A 22,052-nucleotide genomic window follows, 5' to 3' on the forward strand; every position below is an offset into this window, starting at 1 on the left:
AAAATTAGAAGGGAGGCAGAAAGCTGGGAAACAATTTTTGTGGCCAGTACTTCTGATAAAGGCCTCATCTCTAAAATATATAGGGAACTAAATCAAATTTATAAGAATCCAAGTCATTCCCCAATTGAGAAATTGTCAAAGGATATGAACAGGCAGTTTTCTGATGAAGAAACCAAAGCTATCTATTCCCATATGAAAAAATGCTCTAAATCTCTAATGATTAGAGAGATGCAAATTAAAACAACTCTGAGGTACCACCTGACACCTATAAGATTGCCTAAAATTACAAAAAAAGGAAAATAATAAATGTTGGAGAGGCTGTGGGAAAATTGGAACACTAATGCATTGTTGGTGGAGCTGTGAGCTGATCCAACCATTCTGGAGAGCAATTTGGAATTATGCTCAAAGGGCGATAAAGCTGTGCATACCCTTTGACCCAGCAATACCACTTTTGGGTCTTTTTCCCAAAGAGATCATGGAAAGGGGAGAAGGACCCACATGTACAAAAATATTTATAGCTGCTCTTTATGTGGTGGCAAGGAATTAGAAGTTGAGGGGGTGCCCATCAATTGGGGAATGGGTGGACAAGTTGTGGTATATGAATACAATGGAATACTATTGTGCTATAAGAAATGATGAGCAGGAGGAGTTCAGAGAAACCTGGAGGGTCTTGCATGGGCTGATGATGAGTGAGATGAGCAGAACCAGAAGAACACTGTACACAGTATCATCAACATTGAGTCATGATCTACTGTGATGGACTATATTCTTCTCACCAATGCAATGGTACAGAAGAGTTCCAAGGAACTCATGATAGAAGAGGATCTCCAAATCCAAGAAAAAAAAAAAAAGAACTGTGGAGAATAGATGCGGAATGAACCATACTATTTCTTTTGTTTTTGGTGCTGTTGTTTTTTCTATTTTGAGGTTTTTCATCATTGCTCTGGTTTTTCTTTTATAACATGACTAATGCAGAAATAGGATTAATGTTATTATGTGTGTGTGTGTGTGTGTGTATATATATATATAAAACTTATATCAGATTTCCTGCTGTCTAGGGGAGGGAGGGAGAAAAATCTGAAATTGGAGAGTTTGTATAAACAGAAATTGAGAACTATCTTTACATGTAATGGAAAAAAAATTTAAAAAAATGAAAAAAAAATAAAGATAGAGTACCAAGCTTCGAGTCAGGAAGACCTGGGTTCAAATCTGTCCTCAGATACTCACTATGTGATCCTGAACAAACCACTTAATCCTATTTGCCCCAGTTTCCTCATCTGTAAAATAAGATGGAGAAGAAAATGGCAAACCACTCCAGTATCTTTGCCAAGACAACCCCCCCAAAGCGGGTCACAAAAAGTCAGACATGACCGAAAATGACTATACAACAAATAAAGTATACTTTATACACACATTATATATCTGTATATTTGTGTATACATATATACACATTTACATGTATACATGTATGTATGTATCTATCTACTTTTCAGACATACAAAGAGTTTAAATGGTTTTGCTGCAGGCTCCCAGAACAAGTTAATAATGGAAATAAAATCCGTCACAACCTAAAATTTTTAAGTCTAACATCAAATCGCACCTTTGATTCCGTGTAACTTCAGGCAGTTGTTAAATGTCTTGGAACTTTTGTCTTCTCCTTTGTAAAATGGTGAGGTTGGACTAGTTAATCTCTACATCCTATGAACCCAAGGCCATGGATATACATGGGTTAGGAAACTGGAAGGATGAAACTTCCTGTGTAGCACTTTCTCCCTTCCTTTAAATAAGACCTGTTGATAAAATACATTTGTTCCATTTGACTCTCTATAGCCTTTGAGGGCGTGAAGGCATATCTTACTATACCTATTTTATAGATGAGGAACCTCTGTCTCAAAAAAGGTAAGAGATTCATCCAAAGCCATGGAGGTTATTAGTCATAGAAGAAGAATAAGACCCCTTTTTCTCTGGCTTCCTGTCAGTCATTCATTTCATTGTGCTTTTTAAACTTGTCTCTCTTCTTTGTAAAAATCAAATTCTTTGTTTTTTTAATTTTTTTTTAATTTGGGGAGAGGTTGCTTAAATAAATACTAACTGTAATTTGGGATATAGTATTTTTATTTAGCTTTGAGAATTTTCATCCCAGTCCCAAATTGTTACTGAAACACGGCAGGTGCTAATATTCCTTCCTATTCCCCAGGAGTAGAGGGGCCAAACTTTGAGATAACCCTCCTCATCTCATCAGTGGAACACTTGAAAGCTACAGGCGATCCTGAGACACTATCCAATTAAAGTCTAATCTTTTCATGATGATGTAGCTGACCTAGACTTAAAGGCTTTTCATAGCCCAACAGAAATATTATGTCTGCTGAATATCTTATTTTTAAACCCAAATAAGAAGAGATAGATGAGCAATTCTAATTACTGGTATCGTGAGCTGAATTCTCCCTCCACAGTGGCTACTTTGAGATTTTTGTCTGGGTGAATACTGAGGACACAGTAACACTTCCCTGGCATTTCTGCAAAGTCCCCAGCTTGTGAAAAGGATAGCGGTGCCTATATCTACAACATTGTCCCCCAGGATTCTACAAGGGGGAGTTTAGTAGCTGTTTTATCTCATATGGCTAAGTTTTCCCCCGGAAAAAAGAACAAATATAAAAGGCCCTTTGCATTTCTCTTCTTTCTAGGAAAGCAGCAAAAAGCTTCTTAAAAAAGCATTTCCAATAAGAGATTAGGCTTTGTCTCTATATTCCTACAAGATCTTTTTTCTCATAATACATTCAAGGTACTCTCAGCTTTAGGGCCTCAGGCAGGCATCGATATTAGTTGCTTAAAATGAACTAGGGAGTCAAGTAATACTTTCCTTCACCCAGGAAGCTTGAAAGGGATCCTTTAGGATATTTATTAATAAAAGAACAAACATGTACTGAGTGAGATTAATAACCACTTTGGGACAGTTGGAGTCTTTTGGAATTGCTCCCTCTAATGGTAAACTATTTTTTCCTGCTTGTACAGGCCTGCTAGTCTATATCTAGGCTTCTTTTCCACCCATGACCCTTTTTTGCCCAAGAAATTTTTACGTGACTCTGGGTATATAGATATATAAAATAGGTATACATAACCTTTTGCTGTTGCCAAATTGTTTGCGACCCCCACATTCAGTTACACGACCCCATATGGGGTCACAAGCCGCAGTTTAAGAAACTTTGGTCTATATAAGGTAAACAATTGATGACCCCTTTCTACTTCCTTGTATGTTTGAAACTGGAGGGCAGAAGTGAAGGTAAAGAGAGAATGATTGCACGTATGAATAAATTCAGAGACACATATTCCTTTCTAAAGCTTGATACAAAATATCTCAGGCTAGTCACATTGACCAGGTATTTATTAAGCATCCGCTATCTGTAAGGTACTGTTTGGTATTGGGGATGTGCAAAAACAATGTTGAAAATCAGTCTCAACTCTCAACAAGCTTCTGTTCTACTCAGGGATATAATGTGGGAATGCATAAGCACATATGAGTTAATTTGATGAAGAGGAGAATACTAACAACCAGAGGTATAAGAGGAAGCTTCCACTAGATGTCATTTTAGATGGGTCTTAAAGGAAGTAAATGATTCCTAGAGGGAAAGGTCAGGAAAGATTGCATTCCAGGCAAGCAGGGCAGCTTAACAAGGGCATGGAAATGAGATGGAACATTGAGGTCAAAGAGCAGCAAATAGGTTGATTTGTCTAGAACAGAGCTTATGGATGGGATAATATGTAATAATCTGGGAAAGATAGTCTAGAACCATACTGTGAAGCCTGGAAGGGTAGATTAGAGCCAGAGAATGCAAATATGAATAATATTTAATAAGCCTAGAAAGGCAGGCTAGAAGCAGACTATGAAGCCAGGGTTTGAAATGGCAAACAAAAGAGTTTGTATTTTATTATAACAGCAGCAGGAAACTACTGAACAGGGGAATGAGGTGCTTTAGGAGAATCATTTTGATATCCAAATGGATGGAGAGAAAAGACACTCAAGGGGGTTCATGCATTGCAATAATACAGACACCAGATGATTGAGACCTTTCCAGGATTGTGGCTGTGTGAGTGGAGAGGAGATAGATTCAAGAAGTATTGTAGGTGTAGATGATGAAACTGATTTTGGGGAGGGGAAGTGATTTACCAAGATCATATGGTAATAAGTGGGTGACCTAGAATTCAAACCCAAGCTTTCTGACTCTAAGTTCATTGGTCTTTCCCTTGTCAAGAATTCACATTCACTGTACCCCAAGACCCATTGTTACCTTGTTTAGAAGATTCTGTCATTGGCCAGAACCCCTAGTGGCTGTCATTGTGTATTGGTTAACTTATCTTCCATCACATAAGTGGCTCAAGGACATTGACCCACATACCAAGTCCACTCTTGCTTCTTGTTTTCTTTACACCATTCCTCTTCCTCCCTTGGTTTACTTCAGTTTCTTAGGGCAGATGAATCATCCCATTAATCCTCAGTATCCCCATTTGTAAAAAAGATGAGAAAGAATACTTAGACTACTGCCCTTACAGGGCTTTTGTGAGGCTCCAATGACAACAGGTAGAAAATTGTTTTGTAATCACAAAATGCTACATAAATGAGAAAGCTAGTTTACTGAATGAACCTGGGTCAATGAAAGGCTGCTGGACTTTGAGTCAGAAGAAACTCTGCCATTGGCTAGTGTGTGACCTTGTGCAAGTCATTGAATCATTCAATAAGCATTTTTTAAAGAATCTACTATGTGTGAAGCCTAGTGCTAGGTGCTGAGAGAGAGTCATTGCTCCTACCTTTATGTAGCTTACAGGCTAGTAAGGGTATGTGACACAAGCATTGATAACTAGAATTCAGAACATTCTAGAATAAATATGTTAGATAATTTTAAAACAAAGTAAATGAAGGCAGAAGAGGGGAGCCACTCCCTGAAGAAGGGGCTAGGCATAACCACTCCCCATACAGAGTCCATCATTGCCTCCCTATTTTTTTGTGATTTCTAAGCTATTTCTTTTCCACTATACTGCCTGCTCCTCCCTCTCCCCAAGTTGGGGGACTTTCAGATGATACTTTGTCTTTGCTCATGTGTATGGATTTGGAAAGAATAATATTCTTATGGAAGCTGGGTGGTTCAAAGGATAGAGCACTGGGCTGGGAGTCAGAAGATCTGAATGCAATTTGGCCTCAGGACACTTATGGGCTGTGAACATGGAGAAGTCCACTTGCCCTCTGTTTGCCTTGGTTTTCTTTTCTGTGAAATGGGGATAATAATAGAACATGCTTCCCAGGTGTGGTAAAATATGAAAGTTTTTAACAGTCGGTTAGGATAACTGAAGACGCCAGTTTTTCAAGGACCACCCTTTTGGGGAGGAGATGAACAGTCCGCCTGCTGCGCATGTGAGTCTGCCTGCCGGGTACAGTCCGCCTGCTGCGCATGTCAGACTGCCTGCCGGGTTTTTGACTTCCAGGGTGGAGAGAACGAGGTAGGCCCTTTTTTTGCCTGCTTGGCTGGACTCCTGACGGCACGGCACAGACGGTCTCTCTCTCTCCAAAGGTGGCCTTTTCGGTTTGGTGAGTTTTTATAAGGAATATAGACTAAGCCTAGACTTAAGACGATTTGTATTGTATTTCTATTTTCCTATCCTTCTAATCAACATCACCTTGTGACTATATACAATAAAGGCTCTATCTAGAAAACCAGAAGCTTCTTCCATTTACTAGTCTGGGAGATAAATTAAGGGAAAAGTTAAGTAGGGGAGATTTATGATCTAATATCCAATTTTAAATCTCACACAGGCTTGTTGTGAAGATCATATAAGATAATTGAAAAATGCTTAACATAATTCCTGAAACATAGTAAGTGCTTTAAAAAGTTAGCTATTGTAATAATGATGACAATGATGATGATCATTCACTTAACCTCTGCTTGACTCGGTTTCCTTATATGCAAGATGGAATTAATAGCACCTACCTCACAGCATTTTTATGAGGTTCCAATGAGATAACAATTATGAAGCCTTTAGCATAAGGCCTGGCACATAGTGGGTGTTTTATAAATGTTAGCTATTATTATTTTATTTATCTTTTTTGTGAGGCAATTGGGGTTAAGTGACTTGCCCAGGGTCACACAGTTAGTAAGTGTTAAGTGTCTGAGGCCAGATTTGAACTCAGGTCCTCCTGATTCCAGGGCTGGTGCTCTATCCACTGCACCACCTAGCTGCCCCTAGCTATTATTATTAATGAGCATCCTCACTTGTCCTTGTCCAGTTGACATTTTCACCCACTTTTCTATGAGAGACTGAATGAATGAATCAGTGAATAAATAAAGCATTTATTAAATGCCTACTATGTGCAAAACAGTCTGCTAAGTGCTGGGGACACATATAGAAAATCAAGACAGTCTGCTCTTCTAGGAAGTCTCATTTTAATGGGGAAGACAACACACATGGGAAGTTTCAGATATAAATCAGATGAAAAGGTACATGTTCCTTAGGGTGCAATGATAAAGCAGATGGAATGCTTCCCTTTTTGTGGGGAAATGAGGGTTAAGTGACTTCCTCAGGGTCACACAGCTAGTTAAGTGTCAAGTGTCTGAGGCTGGAATTGAACTCACGTCCTCCTGAATCCAGGGCCAGTGCTTTATCCACTGCACCACCTAGCTGCCCCACTATGTTGAATCTTGAAAGAAGTGTTAAGGGCTAAAATTCTAGCTAGTCTGTCTAAAATATTTAATGAGTGGTCGCCAATCAATTACAAGCTTTAGCAAGAGTTAGACTTTTAAGCATTTATTAAGGAGAATAAGAATTTGGTAAAGAGAGAGAGAAAGGCCCTAGATTCCTATCTATTAAAGGGAGAGCACATTTCTAGCTCCCTTCTCCGCCAGCGTCCTCAGGAAAGAGCCCCCAGTCTCCCTCCTTCCTCCTCCCCACTAGTCCGCGTCACTTCCTGATACCAAAGAAAAGACTCCTGGTCTTGCCCTCAAAGACCTTCGCTTCATGGGCAGAACTCTTCTACAGTAAGTATCCAGCAGGTGGCATTATTCCAATCATTACAGTCCCCCCTGTTGTTCCTCAAGAAACAGAATGTTTCCTTGACGGAACAGTAAAAAGAATATAATAACTATTGCTAACTATAATATGTGAACAACAATATAGAAAAGGAAGAGAGGAAAGTTTTGTCCAGAGGGGCGATTTTTTTTGTCCTCATGAACCGACGCTTTGACATTAGTCTTGCAAAGGGAGGGCCTCTGCAGAGAATACATATTACAGATGGTGTATATTATAACAGAAAAGAAAAGAGAAAAAAACAAAACAAACTGTTCATTTAAAGTCTCTGAAAGTCTTTATCTCAGATGTCCCTCTAGGTGTAGTTGTGGAATGGAAGTCTTTTTTCAGGGGTTTTGATGTGTGGATACTGGTAATACGCCAGGAAATTTTCCTACAAAATTGAGCTTAACACAACTTTAAAATAGCTTTGTCAATAATCAAATCAAACAATGAAAGTTCTCAAAAACATGTCTAAGGGAATTCAGAATCTTAGTTGTTACACATGAACATATAATAAAACAAAAATTGAACCATCTTGAAAATTATAATATTACTATAGTCCCCCCCTTATGGAGGGTAATTGAAGAAGACAATTGCTGCGATATTAATTATTAAAAATAATTTTTATCTTTGTTTCATCACTTTTTGCATCATCTGCCTAATTATCCTCATGCCATTATGAGAAAATTAAAAAATCTAATATAATTGGTACAGGTGTCAAGGCCAAATTCAACACTGTATTTATCATGACACCTGAGATAATTATGGGGGTTACCATAAAAGAACAGAGAAATGATGGGATATGAGCATTCCCACACTTGAGCAATATATACTGCCCATGCAGTATGCCAGGTTTAAAATAGGTGGATGGAATACATGTCCATGCCACCGAACATATTGGAGGAAACTGAGTCAGACTTAATCAGATTCATGGGATGAGATGTCCATGGCATCAGGCATATAGGAGGGAGCATAGAAGCCAGGTGTAGAAGTGAGATGGGTGGGATGAATACTTCCAGCCATCTGTACAATATTGTGGGGAAAATAAAATAAAATATTAAACCAAGAGAATCCAACCTCAACATTAGTCAAAAGCCGTTCCCTCGGCCATACCTTGACTTCATGCATGTCTCCCCTCATGTGACAGTTCAGTGTCTGCTCTTGCATGTATTCCTCTTGTGATTGGATGGCATCTTGGCCAACTGGCATCTGATAACTCAGAATAAAGGCAATTAATGTCTTAAATGATAAGTTCCCATAATCCAAGTCTCATATGGATTTAAAAATTGAGGATAATAAATGATTGCAAAAAATGTGAATACATCTTGACTCAGAACACAATATATAATTATGCAACAATTTCAAATAATACCCCTTTTTTTTTACTTAGTATACAATTACTTTTGTGAAAAATCTGAACATATTTAAATACAAGTTAAAGCACAACACAATCTCAAAGACAATGTTTACAAATGTTCCCCTCTTTTTTTTTTTTTTGAATATGCTTATCAAAAATAATACTTCTAGAATCAATTTACACTTGCCATGGCAAACAATTTGCTAGGGAAATGCTTTAAAGAGTTTGATCAAATAATCAGTTGAGAGAAAAAAAAATAACAAAAACAACTCAGAATATGGGAGCACAATACTCCTAGAATTAACATTGTATAATAAAATCAAAACCATCTTGCAATGTTTCAAAATTAGATAGACAAATGAATAGAAGAAAATACACATGGAACAATAAAAGACAATGAAATTCAAACTAAGGAAATCTAAATGAATATGAACTTAATATTAATAAGAGTATTATAAAATATAAACTTGATCACATGACTATCAAAAGCTTTTACAAATATTCTCCTTGTTTTAGAAACTAAGTATAAGACACAATCTCAAAAGCATGAAAATCTCTATGAAAATAAACCGATACCATTAATTTCAAAATGTATATATAATAGCATAGAAATTCTATGTAACCTCTGAACTGATACTATTACTGAGTGAATTCAGAACACTTTTGATTCCTATATCTAAAATCCCAATACTCATATCAATACCTTGCTGCTTACTTCTACATTTCTGTAAAATATGTACCCTTCCATGGCAAAAGAAGCGGAGTCTTGAACTATGGTGATGATTGTCATTCTTATTCAGCTTAAGTTTTTCTTCTTTAACCCCTCTATATTGTCTGTCAGTCTTTTCACCATACAAATGCTTTATAATATTACTAATTAAAGACAAAAGCAGGTTAGCAAAATTATGAACAAAACGGGCATATGTGGAACTTAAAGGGCTTTCTAAGGTTGTCTCAGAAGCACAGCCAGGCTGGGGAAGGGCTGAGCCTGAAGCTGCAAATGTAGTTAGAGAAAGCTGAGCATGCGCATCAGATCTCTGGACTTCCCAGGCAGGGGAAGCAATGGGCTTGGCCATGGGAGGAGTAGAGGGTGGGGTCTGGAGAGGAGGGGAGGGACCAGAGCAATTTGAATCAGACTTGATTTTGAACTCAGGCCTGGATTCCTCTTCCCCCACGTTGCCTCCAGGTGCTAGGGGATTAAAAGCTACTAGAGGGTGGGTCATTGCCTCCAGGCATGCAAAATTAGAGCAACAATTAGTGTTAGAACTGGGAAAAGCTGCAGGAATCTCTTCAGGTTTCTCTGAAAATGCATGGTTGGGAGAGGGAGAGATATTTCCTTGTGTGAGTAAGTTGCTGGCTCTTTTAACAAAATAAAAAGAAAAATAGAAAATCCACAAAAACAAAGCATTAACATGATCTTATCTCCCATTTGTCTGGTTAAACAGACTAAAATCAAAAATAGGGTAATTAGGGAGTTTAAAAGGTCCATTTGAAAAAATCTAAGGGGAAAACACAGCCAGTACGCCAGTACTTAGCAGTTTAAAGGGTAGGGGAAATTTCTTACCCAACCAGAAGATCAGAAGAAGACTGAGGTTTAGCTTTCCTCTTCGTGGTCAGCCATCTGTTAAGGGCTAAAATTCTAGCTAGTCTGTCTAAAATATTTAATGAGTGGTCGCCAATCAATTACAAGCTTTAGCAAGAGTTAGACTTTTAAGCATTTATTAAGGAGAATAAGAATTTGGTAAAGAGAGAGAGAAAGGCCTAGATTCCTATCTATTAAAGGGAGAGCACATTTCTAGCTCCCTTCTCCGCCAGCGTCCTCAGGAAAGAGCCCCCAGTCTCCTCCTTCCTCCTCCCACTAGTCCGCGTCACTTCCTGATACCAAAGAAAAGACTCCTGGTCTTGCCCTCAAAGACCTTCGCTTCATGGGCAGAACTCTTCTACAGTAAGTATCCAGCAGGTGGCATTATTCCAATCATTACAGAAGAAAGAGTTCTTTGAAGGAGAGGGAAAGAGGTAATACATCAAGCCTGGGGGACAGCTATAGCAAAGGCATGGGGATCAGGGATGGAGTGCCTTGTGTAAAGGAAAGAAAGCTCATTTGGCTGGATTGTGGAATGTAGGAGGGAGAGTAATGTTCAATGAGATTGAAAGCCCCTCCCTGAAAATAGTCCTACAAGATAGGAAGTGCAGGCATCGTCTCTCTTTTACAAACAAAGAAATTGAGGCTTAGAAAAGTTTTGACTTGCCCGTGATCATGCAGTTTTAAATAGCATGTCTGTTTCTAAATAGCAGAGTCTGTTATCAAACCCAGGTCTGTAATAAATTCATTATTAATCTCACCTATTCTTTTATTTCAGTGGACTAGTATATGGATCAAATGAACAAATTTATGTGGACATGCTTTGAAAAAGTATAGAGCTTAACATAAATTCATGGAGTTATTATTAATGCTAGTAATAATAATTTCTATTTACAAAGTCTAAAATTATTTTGTAATTAACAAAAGTCTGTCTTCACTTTCTCCAACCTCCACCTCCATTGAAAAAAAATAACAAAACCCTTATAACATATGTGCATAGTAAAACAAAATAAATCCATGCATTGGCCATGTATCTATATGTATGTACATTTATATGTGTCTCTATCACCTCTTTCTCTCTCTCTCCTTCTCTATCTATTCATTTATGTGTGTGTCTTAGTCTGTCCTCAGCATCTATCACCAGTCTGTCACAAAATGGATAGCATCATTTATCATCAGTCCTCTTGAATCATGATGGGTTATTCTGTTGATCAGAGTTCTTCATCCTTCGATACCATCTGTCTTTTTGGTGTTGTTATTATACACATTGTTATTTTTCTGCTCATTTCATTCTCTATTAGTTCCTACAAGTCTTCTCAGGCTTCTCTGAAATCATCACTTTCATAAATTTTTATAGCATACTAATATTTCCTTATAATCATATATCACAATTTATTTCCACATTCTCCAATCAATGGGTACCCCACTTAGTTTCTAGTCTTACACACCACAAAAAGAAATGTTATAAAATATATATTTTTGTACATATGGGTCCTTTTTCTCTTTCTTTGGGCAAAAGACCATACAAATCAAAGTAACTTTGGAAGTATAGTTCAAAATTGCTTTACAGTATGACTGACTAGATCAATTAACAACTCTGTCAACAGTGCCTGTTTTCCCACAGTCCCTCCAGCATTTATCATATTCCTTTATTGTCAACTTTGTCAACCTCATGGGTGTGAGGACTACCTTAGAGTTGTATTAATTTGCATTTCTCTAGTTATTAGTGAGTTGGAGCATATTTTCATATGGCTTGGATTTCATTCTTTAAGAACTGCCTGTTGATATTCCTTGACCATTTGTCTCTTGGGGGATGATATAACCTCTTCCATTTACAACGTACTTTCTTCACAACATTCCTGTCAGGTGTCTTAGTACAAATATTATTATCCCCATTTTACAGAGGAGAAAACTAAAACTCAGAGTGGTAAGGCAACATGCCTATTAGTCACACAGCTAGTAAATGTGCAGGCTGACATATACCCCATCTTGTCTAGTTCTCTTGACTTAAAATCTCACAAAACAATCAGTATAACTGTGATTAGACTAAGCCTATAATAACAAAAAAGTCACATGTTATTAATTTCGTGGGTTTTACTATTTTCACATTATTGGTAACAGAACTAGGAGCAAAATTTCAGAATGCTCAGGGAGGTTACTGTATTGAAAAGACTGACCAAATACTCAGACTAGTCAAGTGTGCGAGTAAGTTTATAGAGTATGTGAGTTTCCCCACAAATATCAACTCTTATCTGTAATTTGCCCCTCACTCAGGTATGCATTGTGCAGAAGAGGGACACAAAGAAGATGTATGCCATGAAATACATGAATAAACAGAAGTGTATTGAGAGAGATGAAGTTCGAAATGTCTTCAGAGAGCTCCAGATCATGCAGGGCCTGGAACACCCTTTCTTAGTCAATTTGTGGTGAGTAAATCTTGTTTTCTCAACTTCCATGATGCCTATATTATGAATTCCTCATGGAATAAATTCAAATTGAGCTCAGTTGAAAAGATTCTTGATGTTATAAAGAAATACACATTTCTTTTCCTTGGTTGGGATTGTAAGTTTACACTATTTAGAAAACAGTTTATACTCAAATGTTTAAATACAACCAGCTGCCTTTTTTATTTTCACAAAACTACTACCAAGAAAAAAATGGATAGAGGAGACATATTTTATCCTTTATCCACCTTTGGGAAAGTACGTGTGCCACCTCTGATTTGAAGGCTTTCCTGGTCAAGTGATTAGTTATATTTTTATATATTTGTATGCCTCCCATCTACCCAGAATATAAATCCTTTGAGAGCAAGAATTATCTTTGATTTATATGTCTGTCTGCCTGTCTTTCTATCTTTCTATCTATCCCTTTGTGTCCCTGGTGCCTTGGAAAGACTGTACCATGTACATACTAGGTGTTTTTTAAAAGTTTGTTGGATTGGATTAAATTTGCCAGAGTTAGAGTGCCTTAGGGTGAATTTGGAAGAATATTGTCGTCAATGAATGCATTAGTCATAAAATAGCCTTGGAAAAGGCTTAATTTTTTTGTGTGAACTAAAGCAAGTGGGAAAAGCTTCAAGGGAATAAAAAGTGGAGACATCAAAGGGCAATTTAGCTAGGCAGCTAATCACATTGATCAGAGGACTAGATCAGAAGTAATCCCCGCCCTCTCTGCAAATGGTGGGCCTTTTACCAGTCAAGGTGTATATGGGGAAAGATTATATAAGGAATATATTCTGTCACTTTTGATAGTTCCCTGCTTAACTGATTACTTGCCAGACCACTAATTAGGAAGATTTGAAGGGAAACAACTTGGTCGTACATGAAAAATATGCTTTATTTCATTCATTTCTCCAATCCACCTTCAGATAGTACAACTCCCTGAATACAGAATAATAGTTTACTGGAATAAGACAGGATCTTAGAGGTCATCTTGTTAAGCCTCTTCTGCTTATAAATGAGAAAAATTGAGGCCCAGAAAGGTTAGTGACTTGCCCAAGGTCACATGACTGCTAATTGCAGATCTGGGAAGACTTGAGTCCAGATTTGGATTTCAGGTCCAATATTCTTTCCACTACATCACGAAGAAAATAATCAGCATGCATAGATGGAACAGTGCCAGTAAGGAGGTATGAGTGTACCAGGAAACATATTGTTGATATTACAATTTTGGAAAAAAAAAGTTATGGGAAAAATGTATAAATTGTAGGTAAGTGGTTGAGTAGGAGTTACAATGCCTTCCATCTGTTGGGCACACAATCAAACACTGAAAATTGGGGACAACTAAGAGTCATTCCTTTCTAAGAGACCTCCAATGGGATTGTGATATTTTGAAGAACAGATAAACTTACCTCAGAAATACTGTTTCATTTTCTACTTTTTTACCTTCTTCCCATTGTCTTTGAACACACAATATATTGGTTACAGGCCTTTCTATTATTATTATTATTATTATCAGATAAAGAATGAGATACTTGCTTTGGAGCAGCTGGGTGACACAGTGTATTGGTCTCTTGGCATGGAATTTGGAGGAACTGAGTTCAAATCCAGCCTTAGACACTTACTAGTTGTGTGACCCCAGGCAAATTACTTAACTGCTATTTGTCTCAGTTTCTCTATCTATAAAGTAGGGATAGTATAGTAGTAGCATCTACTTCCCGGTGTTATGGTGTTATTGTGAGGCTCAAATGTGGTAATAATTATAAAGTGCTTAGCACAGAGCCTGGCACAAAGGAAGTGCTATATAAATGTTTGCTATTGTTATTGTTATAATAATAATTATTTATTTTTTTTGCTGGGCAATGAGGGTTAAGTTGGGCAATGAGGTTTAAGTGATTTAGGCAATGAGGGTTAAGTGACTTGCCCAGGGTCACACAGCTAGTTAGTGTAAAGTGTCTGAGGTCAGATTTGAACTCAGGTCCTCTTGAATCCAGGGCCAGTGCTTATCCACTGCGCCACCTAGCTGCCCTATTGTTATAATTATTAACAATCCACATTTCTCTAGGGCTTTAATGTTTGCAAAACATTATTCTCACAACCTGTGAGAAAGGTCAGTCATGCAAGAATCATTCCTCTTATTTTACTGATGAAGAAATTGAAAGCATGAGATTTAAAGTGACCAGGCCACAGTCATTCAGCTGGGAAGTCTAAGATCCAGGGAAACCTTCAGACTTTTGGTGCCACATCCAGTGTTTTTTTCCACTATGCCCTATTGCCTCCCTCTAAACCCAATCATTTTAAGCCTCCCCTCATGCTTTCTTTAATTAGTTCACTTTTCCTCCCCACCCCATTTGCTTGGGGAAAAGGAGTAATTTTCTGGGGGTGTTTTCCAATGCTCATAAGAACACCACACAATAGTCAGTAGACAGCATCTTTTGATCTTGTTACAGTGAGAATGAGTTATCACAGTCTTGGAATACCTGACAATTCCCTTTCTTGCTGTTTTTCTTTCTTGTGACATGTACTAGAACAGGCACAGGCAGCAGTACCCAATTTATTAGTTTGCATGACAAATTTGACCAGGCCTAATTAATGTATCTTGAGGTTTTCAGCTAGTAATTGCTTAAGTTAGGTGTGGAGCACCATATATATATATGTATATATATGTATATGTATATACACACACACATATATACATATACACACATATACATATATATACACATACATATATATACATACACACACACACACACACACACACACATATATATATATATATATACTTTTTTACTTCATGGAAGGAGTACGATCTAGTTTACTTGGGCAGAGAGTGAGGGGAGAGGAAACTATAGCAAAAGAAAAGCAGAAGGAACATCAAAGATGTCTATATGGCCATAAGAACCCTTGGGAGATATGAAGTTAGTTTGGTATACCCAAGTAGATGACATTTAAATGACAAAGAAGTGATCATATATTTTTGTCTTTAGACTATAGTTTCAAAATCATTACCATTTACCTGGTAGTCTCTTTATTTATCAGAATCTATAGATTACTAAGACTTCTTACCCAAAACAGGATTAATTCCTGTAATTTTGTTATTACCCAGTAACCATATGTAGGGTAGCATAGCAGAAAGAATGTTGGACTTGGCATGAAAAAACTTGAATTCAAATCCTAACTCTGGTACTTAGCACCCATGTAATCTTCAACCCAAGGGATCTTAGCCTGATGTTTGTTAACTTAGGTTCCCCCTGCTGCCATATTTCAACATCACCAATTTCCTTTGTAATTTTATATATTTTATATTACACATTCAAAAATATTATTCTGAGAAAGGTTCCATAGGTTTCACCTGACTGAGAAAGGGTTATAAGACATAATATAGGGTAATTAGCTCTTCTTTATATCACGTGACTAGGGTATGGTTTTGGTTCATTGTTTGCTTGTGTGGCTATTTATTCATCCATCCATCTATCCATCCATCTATCTATCTATCTATCCATTCATCCATCCATCTATCTAATCCATCTATCTAGTTACTTATCCATCTATTCATCTGCTTATCTATCTATTAATTTCATCTACATATTAATCTACTTATTTATCTATTCACATATTTTTACCTGTTATTTATTTATTTATTTATTTAGAGAGAGCTACACAGCACATTAGATAGAGTGCTGAGCCTAGAGTGAGGAAGACCTAAGTTTGAATGTGACCTCAGATAATTCCTAACTGTGTGACCCTGCACAATTCACTTAACCTCTATTTACCTCAGTATCCTCAACTGTAAAATGGAGATAATTATCCCATATCTTCTCCAGCACATACCTGCCAGGGTTGTTGTGAGGATCAAATGATAAAATATTTCTAAAGCTCTCAGGATAGTGCCTGGCACTTAGTAGGTGCATAATAAATTCTTGTTCCCTCCTTCCTTATCTAACTTTTTTGTCTATTAATTCCTTTATGTATTATTCTATCCATGTTTCTATTTATATCTATATTCATTTATTCATTACTCATGCACAGAGATCACATAACAGCTCTTAACCCCTAGTTATGAGCTTATTTTAAAATTTTTTCATAATTGCATTTCAATGTAATTGATTTCCTTTGTTGTCCTCTGTATTTAATTTTATACATGATTTTGAGAAGGAATCCATGGATTTCACTGCACAGCCAGAGGGATTCATGCCTCACACAACGTTAAGACCTTCTGGTGTAGTGGAATGAAAATATGGTGGTGGGGAATCCACTGGAATCTACTAAAGGGGGAATCAAGAGATCAGCACTCTCGCTTTGACCATCTGTGGTTCTCCATTTTCAAGATGAGCTTGAACTAGATCAGGACTTCTTTTTTATGATAAAAGTATTTTATTATTTTCCAGTTACATGTAAAGATAGTTTTCAACATTTGTTTTCATAAGATTTTGAGTTCCAAATCTGATATACGTTACATATATACAATCATATTAAAAATATTTCTCTGTTAGTCCTATTGTGAAAGAAGATAGATCAGGACTTCTTAAACTTTTTCCACTCATGACCCTTTTCACCCCAGACATTTTTATGTGACCCCAGATATATAGAGATATAAAATAGGTATACATAAGCTCTTATTGTTGCAGAATTTTTCACGACCGCCGCATTGAGTCACACAACCCCATATAAGGTCACAATCTAGTTCAAGATGCTTCAAATTAGATAAGTTCTGATGTCCCTTCAATGTCAGATTCTAAAAATCTTTCTTTCTAAAATGGCCAGATCAATTCACAGCTCCCCTTCCCATTCATTCACTGTACTTTGGAGGGCTTCAGGAAAAGGAAGCAGAGAGTTCAGCACTTGGTTTTTTTTTTCATGAATAAATACAGAAAACTGAATCAGCATGGAATCTGCTGTAATAGAAAATGTTTAGTCACCGAGAGGAATTTCATTATATTTGAAATTTTGCTGTTGCTGATTTTGGAGCTTTTCTAATTCTTGGAAGTAATAGATAAAGTGAGAGAAGGAAAAGCAAAAATTCTTGAAGTGCAGCATGGTCAGAAGACTTGGGTTATATATTGATTTGCTACCTGTGTAGCCTGATAGGTGAGTGACTGCTATCATTTGGGTCTCAGTTTCTTCATTTGTAAAATGAAGGAGTTGGAGGAAATGTGATCGTATACGGGAAAGATTTGGAATCAAAAATGATTCGGAGTCCCTGTGTTCCTAACTCTATGACCTTATGCAAGACACTTTAATTTATCTGAGTCTGTTTCCCATCTCTAAAACAAGCAAGTTGGAATCTTTCTAAAGTCCTTTACAGCTCTGTATCTAGAACCCTAACCAAATATTTCTGCAGAGCCTCAAAGATGAAGGGCGAGGTTTTTCTGTTTCACGTTTGGATACTCGGGTGGCTCATGTGTACCGATGGCTGAACCCTGGACCATTTTCTCACCCAGAGAGCTTTCAGTAATTAGTGACTGTACTATGCAGATGTACAAATCAAAAGAATAGTTATGGACTTCATGAGGCATGTATGGTAAAATCTGACAACTCTAAGGTAAATTATTAAATGTTACTCAAAAAAGGACACCTGATTTTGAGCAATTTAATTATTGAACAACTGTTAAGGCAGTTGGATGGGAGAAGAGCATACAGACTTTAGATGAGTCACTGGTCCCCACTCTTATAGAACTTCTACCCTTTTGGAGTAGCATGGTTCAAATATGGGTAACTATATATTATGACATTATGTAATAAACGCAGTAGAGAGACACAGAGGAAAGAACCAGATAAGGCCTGAGGGTTAAGGTTATTATCACCAGGTAGAGCTTCATGGAGGAGGTGATATGTAGAGGAGGGAAGGGAGGATTTCCCAGGCAGGGAGCTGTGGGAGCAAAGGCCCCAAAGCCAAAAGGACAGGACATCATGTTCAGAAGCTTCTTGCATTATCTTTTATCATTCAGTTCAAGAAATATTTTTCATGGCCAACAATGTGCCCAGTCTTTTGCTAGGAATTTTAGGGGACAGAAAGAAATTTGGACTATGTCAAAGAACTTTAGTAGAAATGTAGGGGAAGATACATAACTCAAGCCCTAAAGGATTCAAGAACTATATCAGGTAAATAAAGGGCATATTTACATTTTTTTTGAAAAAAAATCACATCATAGGTATAAAGACCATTGTCATACATACATAATGGTATAATAGGAAAAGTATAAAAGAATTTTTCTTCTGGCTGTCAGAGAGACCTGGAATGTGGTAAAAGAAAGAGGATAGCATTTTGTAGATAAAAGAGAGATGGTATTTTCATTATGAACATTGTTATAAGTCACTTATGAAGCCAATAGAAAAATTCCTTTAGTCTTGAATGGCGCTGACCTGAGAGAAAAAAAAAATATTTATTTGTTTTTTCTCAAGTCTGAAAGTAATTATTTTAGTTCATATATGATGCAGAAACCATATATCATGGGTAAATGTCCTCCTTACAACTTAAAGCAAGTTTTGAAAACAAGTTACACTTAGTCAAACATTGGCTACCTCTGGCCTGATAATTTAGATTACTTTGCCAATAGAGCAATTACTCATTAATAAATTGGCCCTTAAACATGCACAGTTTGATAATTAAATATTGAGACCATGTTGAGAAAGGGCAAATCTGAATGGTTAATAATTGAAGATAGTTCTTTTTTTCTAGTATGAATCGTTTTTCCTAATTTTTCTTATCAAACTTGAGTGTTTTTTTTTTTATTTTTGACTATCAGGGTACATTATAAAAAAAACCCCTAAGGTTTGCTTTTCATGTTGAACAAAGGAAGAGGAAGCACGGTGGAGTGATAAGACCAAAGGACTTGTGATTAGCAGATCTGTACTCAACTCCTGGCCTTGGTTACTTAGTAGTTACAGTGCCCTAGGCAGCTGACCTCAGTAGCCTTTAGTTTCTCCATCTATAGAATTAAGAGGTTACACTACAGGTTTTCTAAAGTTGTTTCTAGAACACTCCATGTTCTAACACCTTCCCGTCTCATTCATTACATTCTACCAGTAGAATGTAATTCCTTTAGGACAAGGCTGTTCATTATCTCTTCCTTCCTTTCTCTTTCTTTCTTTCTTTCTTTCTTTCTTTCTTTCTTTCTTTCTTTCTTTCTTTCTTTCTTCCTTCCTTCCTTCCTTCCTTCCTTCCTTCCTTCCTTCCTTCCTTCCTTCCTTCCTTCCTTCCTTCCTTCCTTCCTTCCTTCCTTCCTTCCTTCCTTCCTTCCTTCCTTCCTTCCCTCCTTCCTTCCTTCCCTCCTTCCTTCCTTCCCTCCTTCCTTCCTTCCCTCCTTCCTTTCCCTCTTTCCCTCCTTCCCTCCCCCTCTCTTTCTTTCTTTCTTTCTTTCTTTCTTTCTTTCTTTCTTTCTTTCTTTCTTTCTTTCTTTCTTTCTTTCTTTCTTTCTTTCTTTCTTTCTTTCCTTCCTTCCTTCCTTCTTTCTTTCTTTCTTTCTTTCTTTCTTTCTTTCTTTCTTTCTTTCTTTCTTTCTTTCTTTCTTTCTTTCTTTCTTTCTTTCTTTCTTTCTTTCTTTCTTTCTTTCTTTCTTTCTTTCTTTCTTTCTTTCTTTCTTTCTTTCTTTCTTTCTTTCTTTCTTTCTTTCTTCCTTGGCTTTTCTATCTGTAGCACTTAACACAAAGTCCTAAACACAATAGACAAGTTTAATAAATTTCATGATGAATTAAACTGAATCTCTTCCTGTTATGACATTTCAGGTGCTAGATCCATTTTTATGATGTTCTTTTATTCTGTGAAAGGAGGGTTAAGACCAAAATATATAGATTTACATTGAACACTGGAAAGAATACTCAAACGATTGAGCTCCAGTTCAAATGCCACCTTCTCCATGAAGACTTCCCTAATTCTTTCTAACCCTAATCCAGAGAAAATAAATAAATGTTACTTCAAAAATTTAATTAAAAATGAAGAATGTGGCCTCTGGGAGGGTGGGGATGATGTTTTTTGTCTTCCTTTGAATCCCCAGAATTTAGTACAGTGTTGGGGATGTATGAAGTGTTTAATAAAAGCTTGTTGATTTATTGTTCTATAAGGTTGGTTTTTTTTTGTTTTGTTTTTTTTTTGTTTTCTTTGGGGACAATGAAGATTAAATGACTTGCCCAGGGTCACACAGCTAGGAAGGGTCAAGTGTCTGAGGACAGATTTGAACTCAGGTACTCCTGAATCCAGGGCTGGTGCTTTATCCACTAAACCACGTAGCAGCCCCACTGTACAACCTAGCTGACCCTCTATAGGATTTTTAAGATGTAAGTTTCTACCTCATCAACAGTGTCTCCAGTGTCTTGCTTATCTCTTATCTTTGTTCAACCTGCTTTAAGTGGAAAACCCATGACTCCTTTTCTTTCATTTATCTGAGCTTAACTCTAATTCTATTTCAGTCCCAAAAAACATTCTATATGAAAAAGAGGTCCTTATTGTCAATCAATCTAGTAGAGAAAGAAACATTCACAATTAATGATTGTAATACAAATTAGAGTATTGCAAAAGAGACAGTGATCCTAGCAGAGTGGACAGAAGGCTAGACTTAGAGTTAGACAGACTTAGGTTTGATGTCTGCCTTACTAGTTTCATGACCATGAGCAAAACAATCTACAGTGTCTTTCAGACAGCTTTCTAATACTATAAATCACAAATTACTTACAAAAGAGGGAGTTTCTATACACAAACCTCCCCACATGTATGAAATCACACTTCTAGATCCCTCAAAAACTGATAAACAGTGGGAGAGCTAGGTGGCACAGTGGATAAAGCCCTGGCCCTTGATTCAGGAGGACCTGAATTCAAATCAGACCTCAGGCACTTGACACTTACTAGCTGTGTGACCCTGGGCAAGTCACTTAATCCCCGTTGCCCAGCAACAAAAACAAAAAACAGATAAACAAAAATGTTTGAAAAAATACAAGCATTGTGCTCTGAGATATGAAGAGCAAGAAAACATTCCTCGTTGGTGTATTGGCCAGACAAAAGCTTACTCCTAGGATGGGTGTGATTGGAGAGAATGAGGAAAGTATTATAAACAGGAAACTTCATGAGCTGAGGTTTAAAGGGCAAAAAATTGAAGGGCACATTTGGAAGACAGTGAATAATCTGGTGCATTTGAAGCACAGAATGTGTTTTTTTGTTTGTTTGTTTTTGTTTTTTGTTTTAGTGAGGCAATTGGGGTTAAGTGACTTGCCTAGGGTCACACAGCTCAGAATGTGCTTTTGGCAAATGATATTGTCTATATGAATGTGGTCAAACTTGAAGGGTCTAGATACTAGAACTCTTCAGTTATTTTTGGTTTATCCACATGTTCAGGAAACAGGCTTTGATCTTTGTATGCCATTTGCCAATAGGATAAATCTAGCCAATGTTCTTGCTTTGGGGAAGAATTATTATAAAGAATTTAAATGGCTAAAGTAACAACAAAAATCCACAAAATGATCATGCCATTGAAGAATGGAAAATAGGTGTATTTTATTTGAAAATCTTGTAATTTGTAGCAGCAGTGCTAAATAGGGTATTAGAGAACTAGGTTGGGAGTTGCAACTCTGCTGTGTGATGTTGAGTTACTAAGTCAATCTGGCCTCAGTTTCCTCATTTTTATGGTAT

At 37.1% G+C, this 22,052-nt stretch overlaps 1 protein-coding gene across 1 annotated transcript in view; it reads left to right on the forward strand.

Annotated features, from left to right (window-relative positions):
• The window catches only part of STK32B (serine/threonine kinase 32B), a 373,335-nt gene that overhangs the window by 89,943 nt on the left and 261,340 nt on the right, over positions 1–22,052 (forward strand). The window contains exon 3 of the mRNA XM_043971280.1: positions 12,267–12,418. Within this exon, the coding sequence (XP_043827215.1) occupies positions 12,267–12,418 (152 nt within the window). The remainder of the gene's footprint in view (positions 1–12,266; positions 12,419–22,052) is intronic.

This window comes from Dromiciops gliroides, chromosome 6 (genome assembly GCF_019393635.1).
Source record: "Dromiciops gliroides isolate mDroGli1 chromosome 6, mDroGli1.pri, whole genome shotgun sequence".
Lineage (NCBI taxonomy): Eukaryota > Metazoa > Chordata > Mammalia > Microbiotheria > Microbiotheriidae > Dromiciops > Dromiciops gliroides.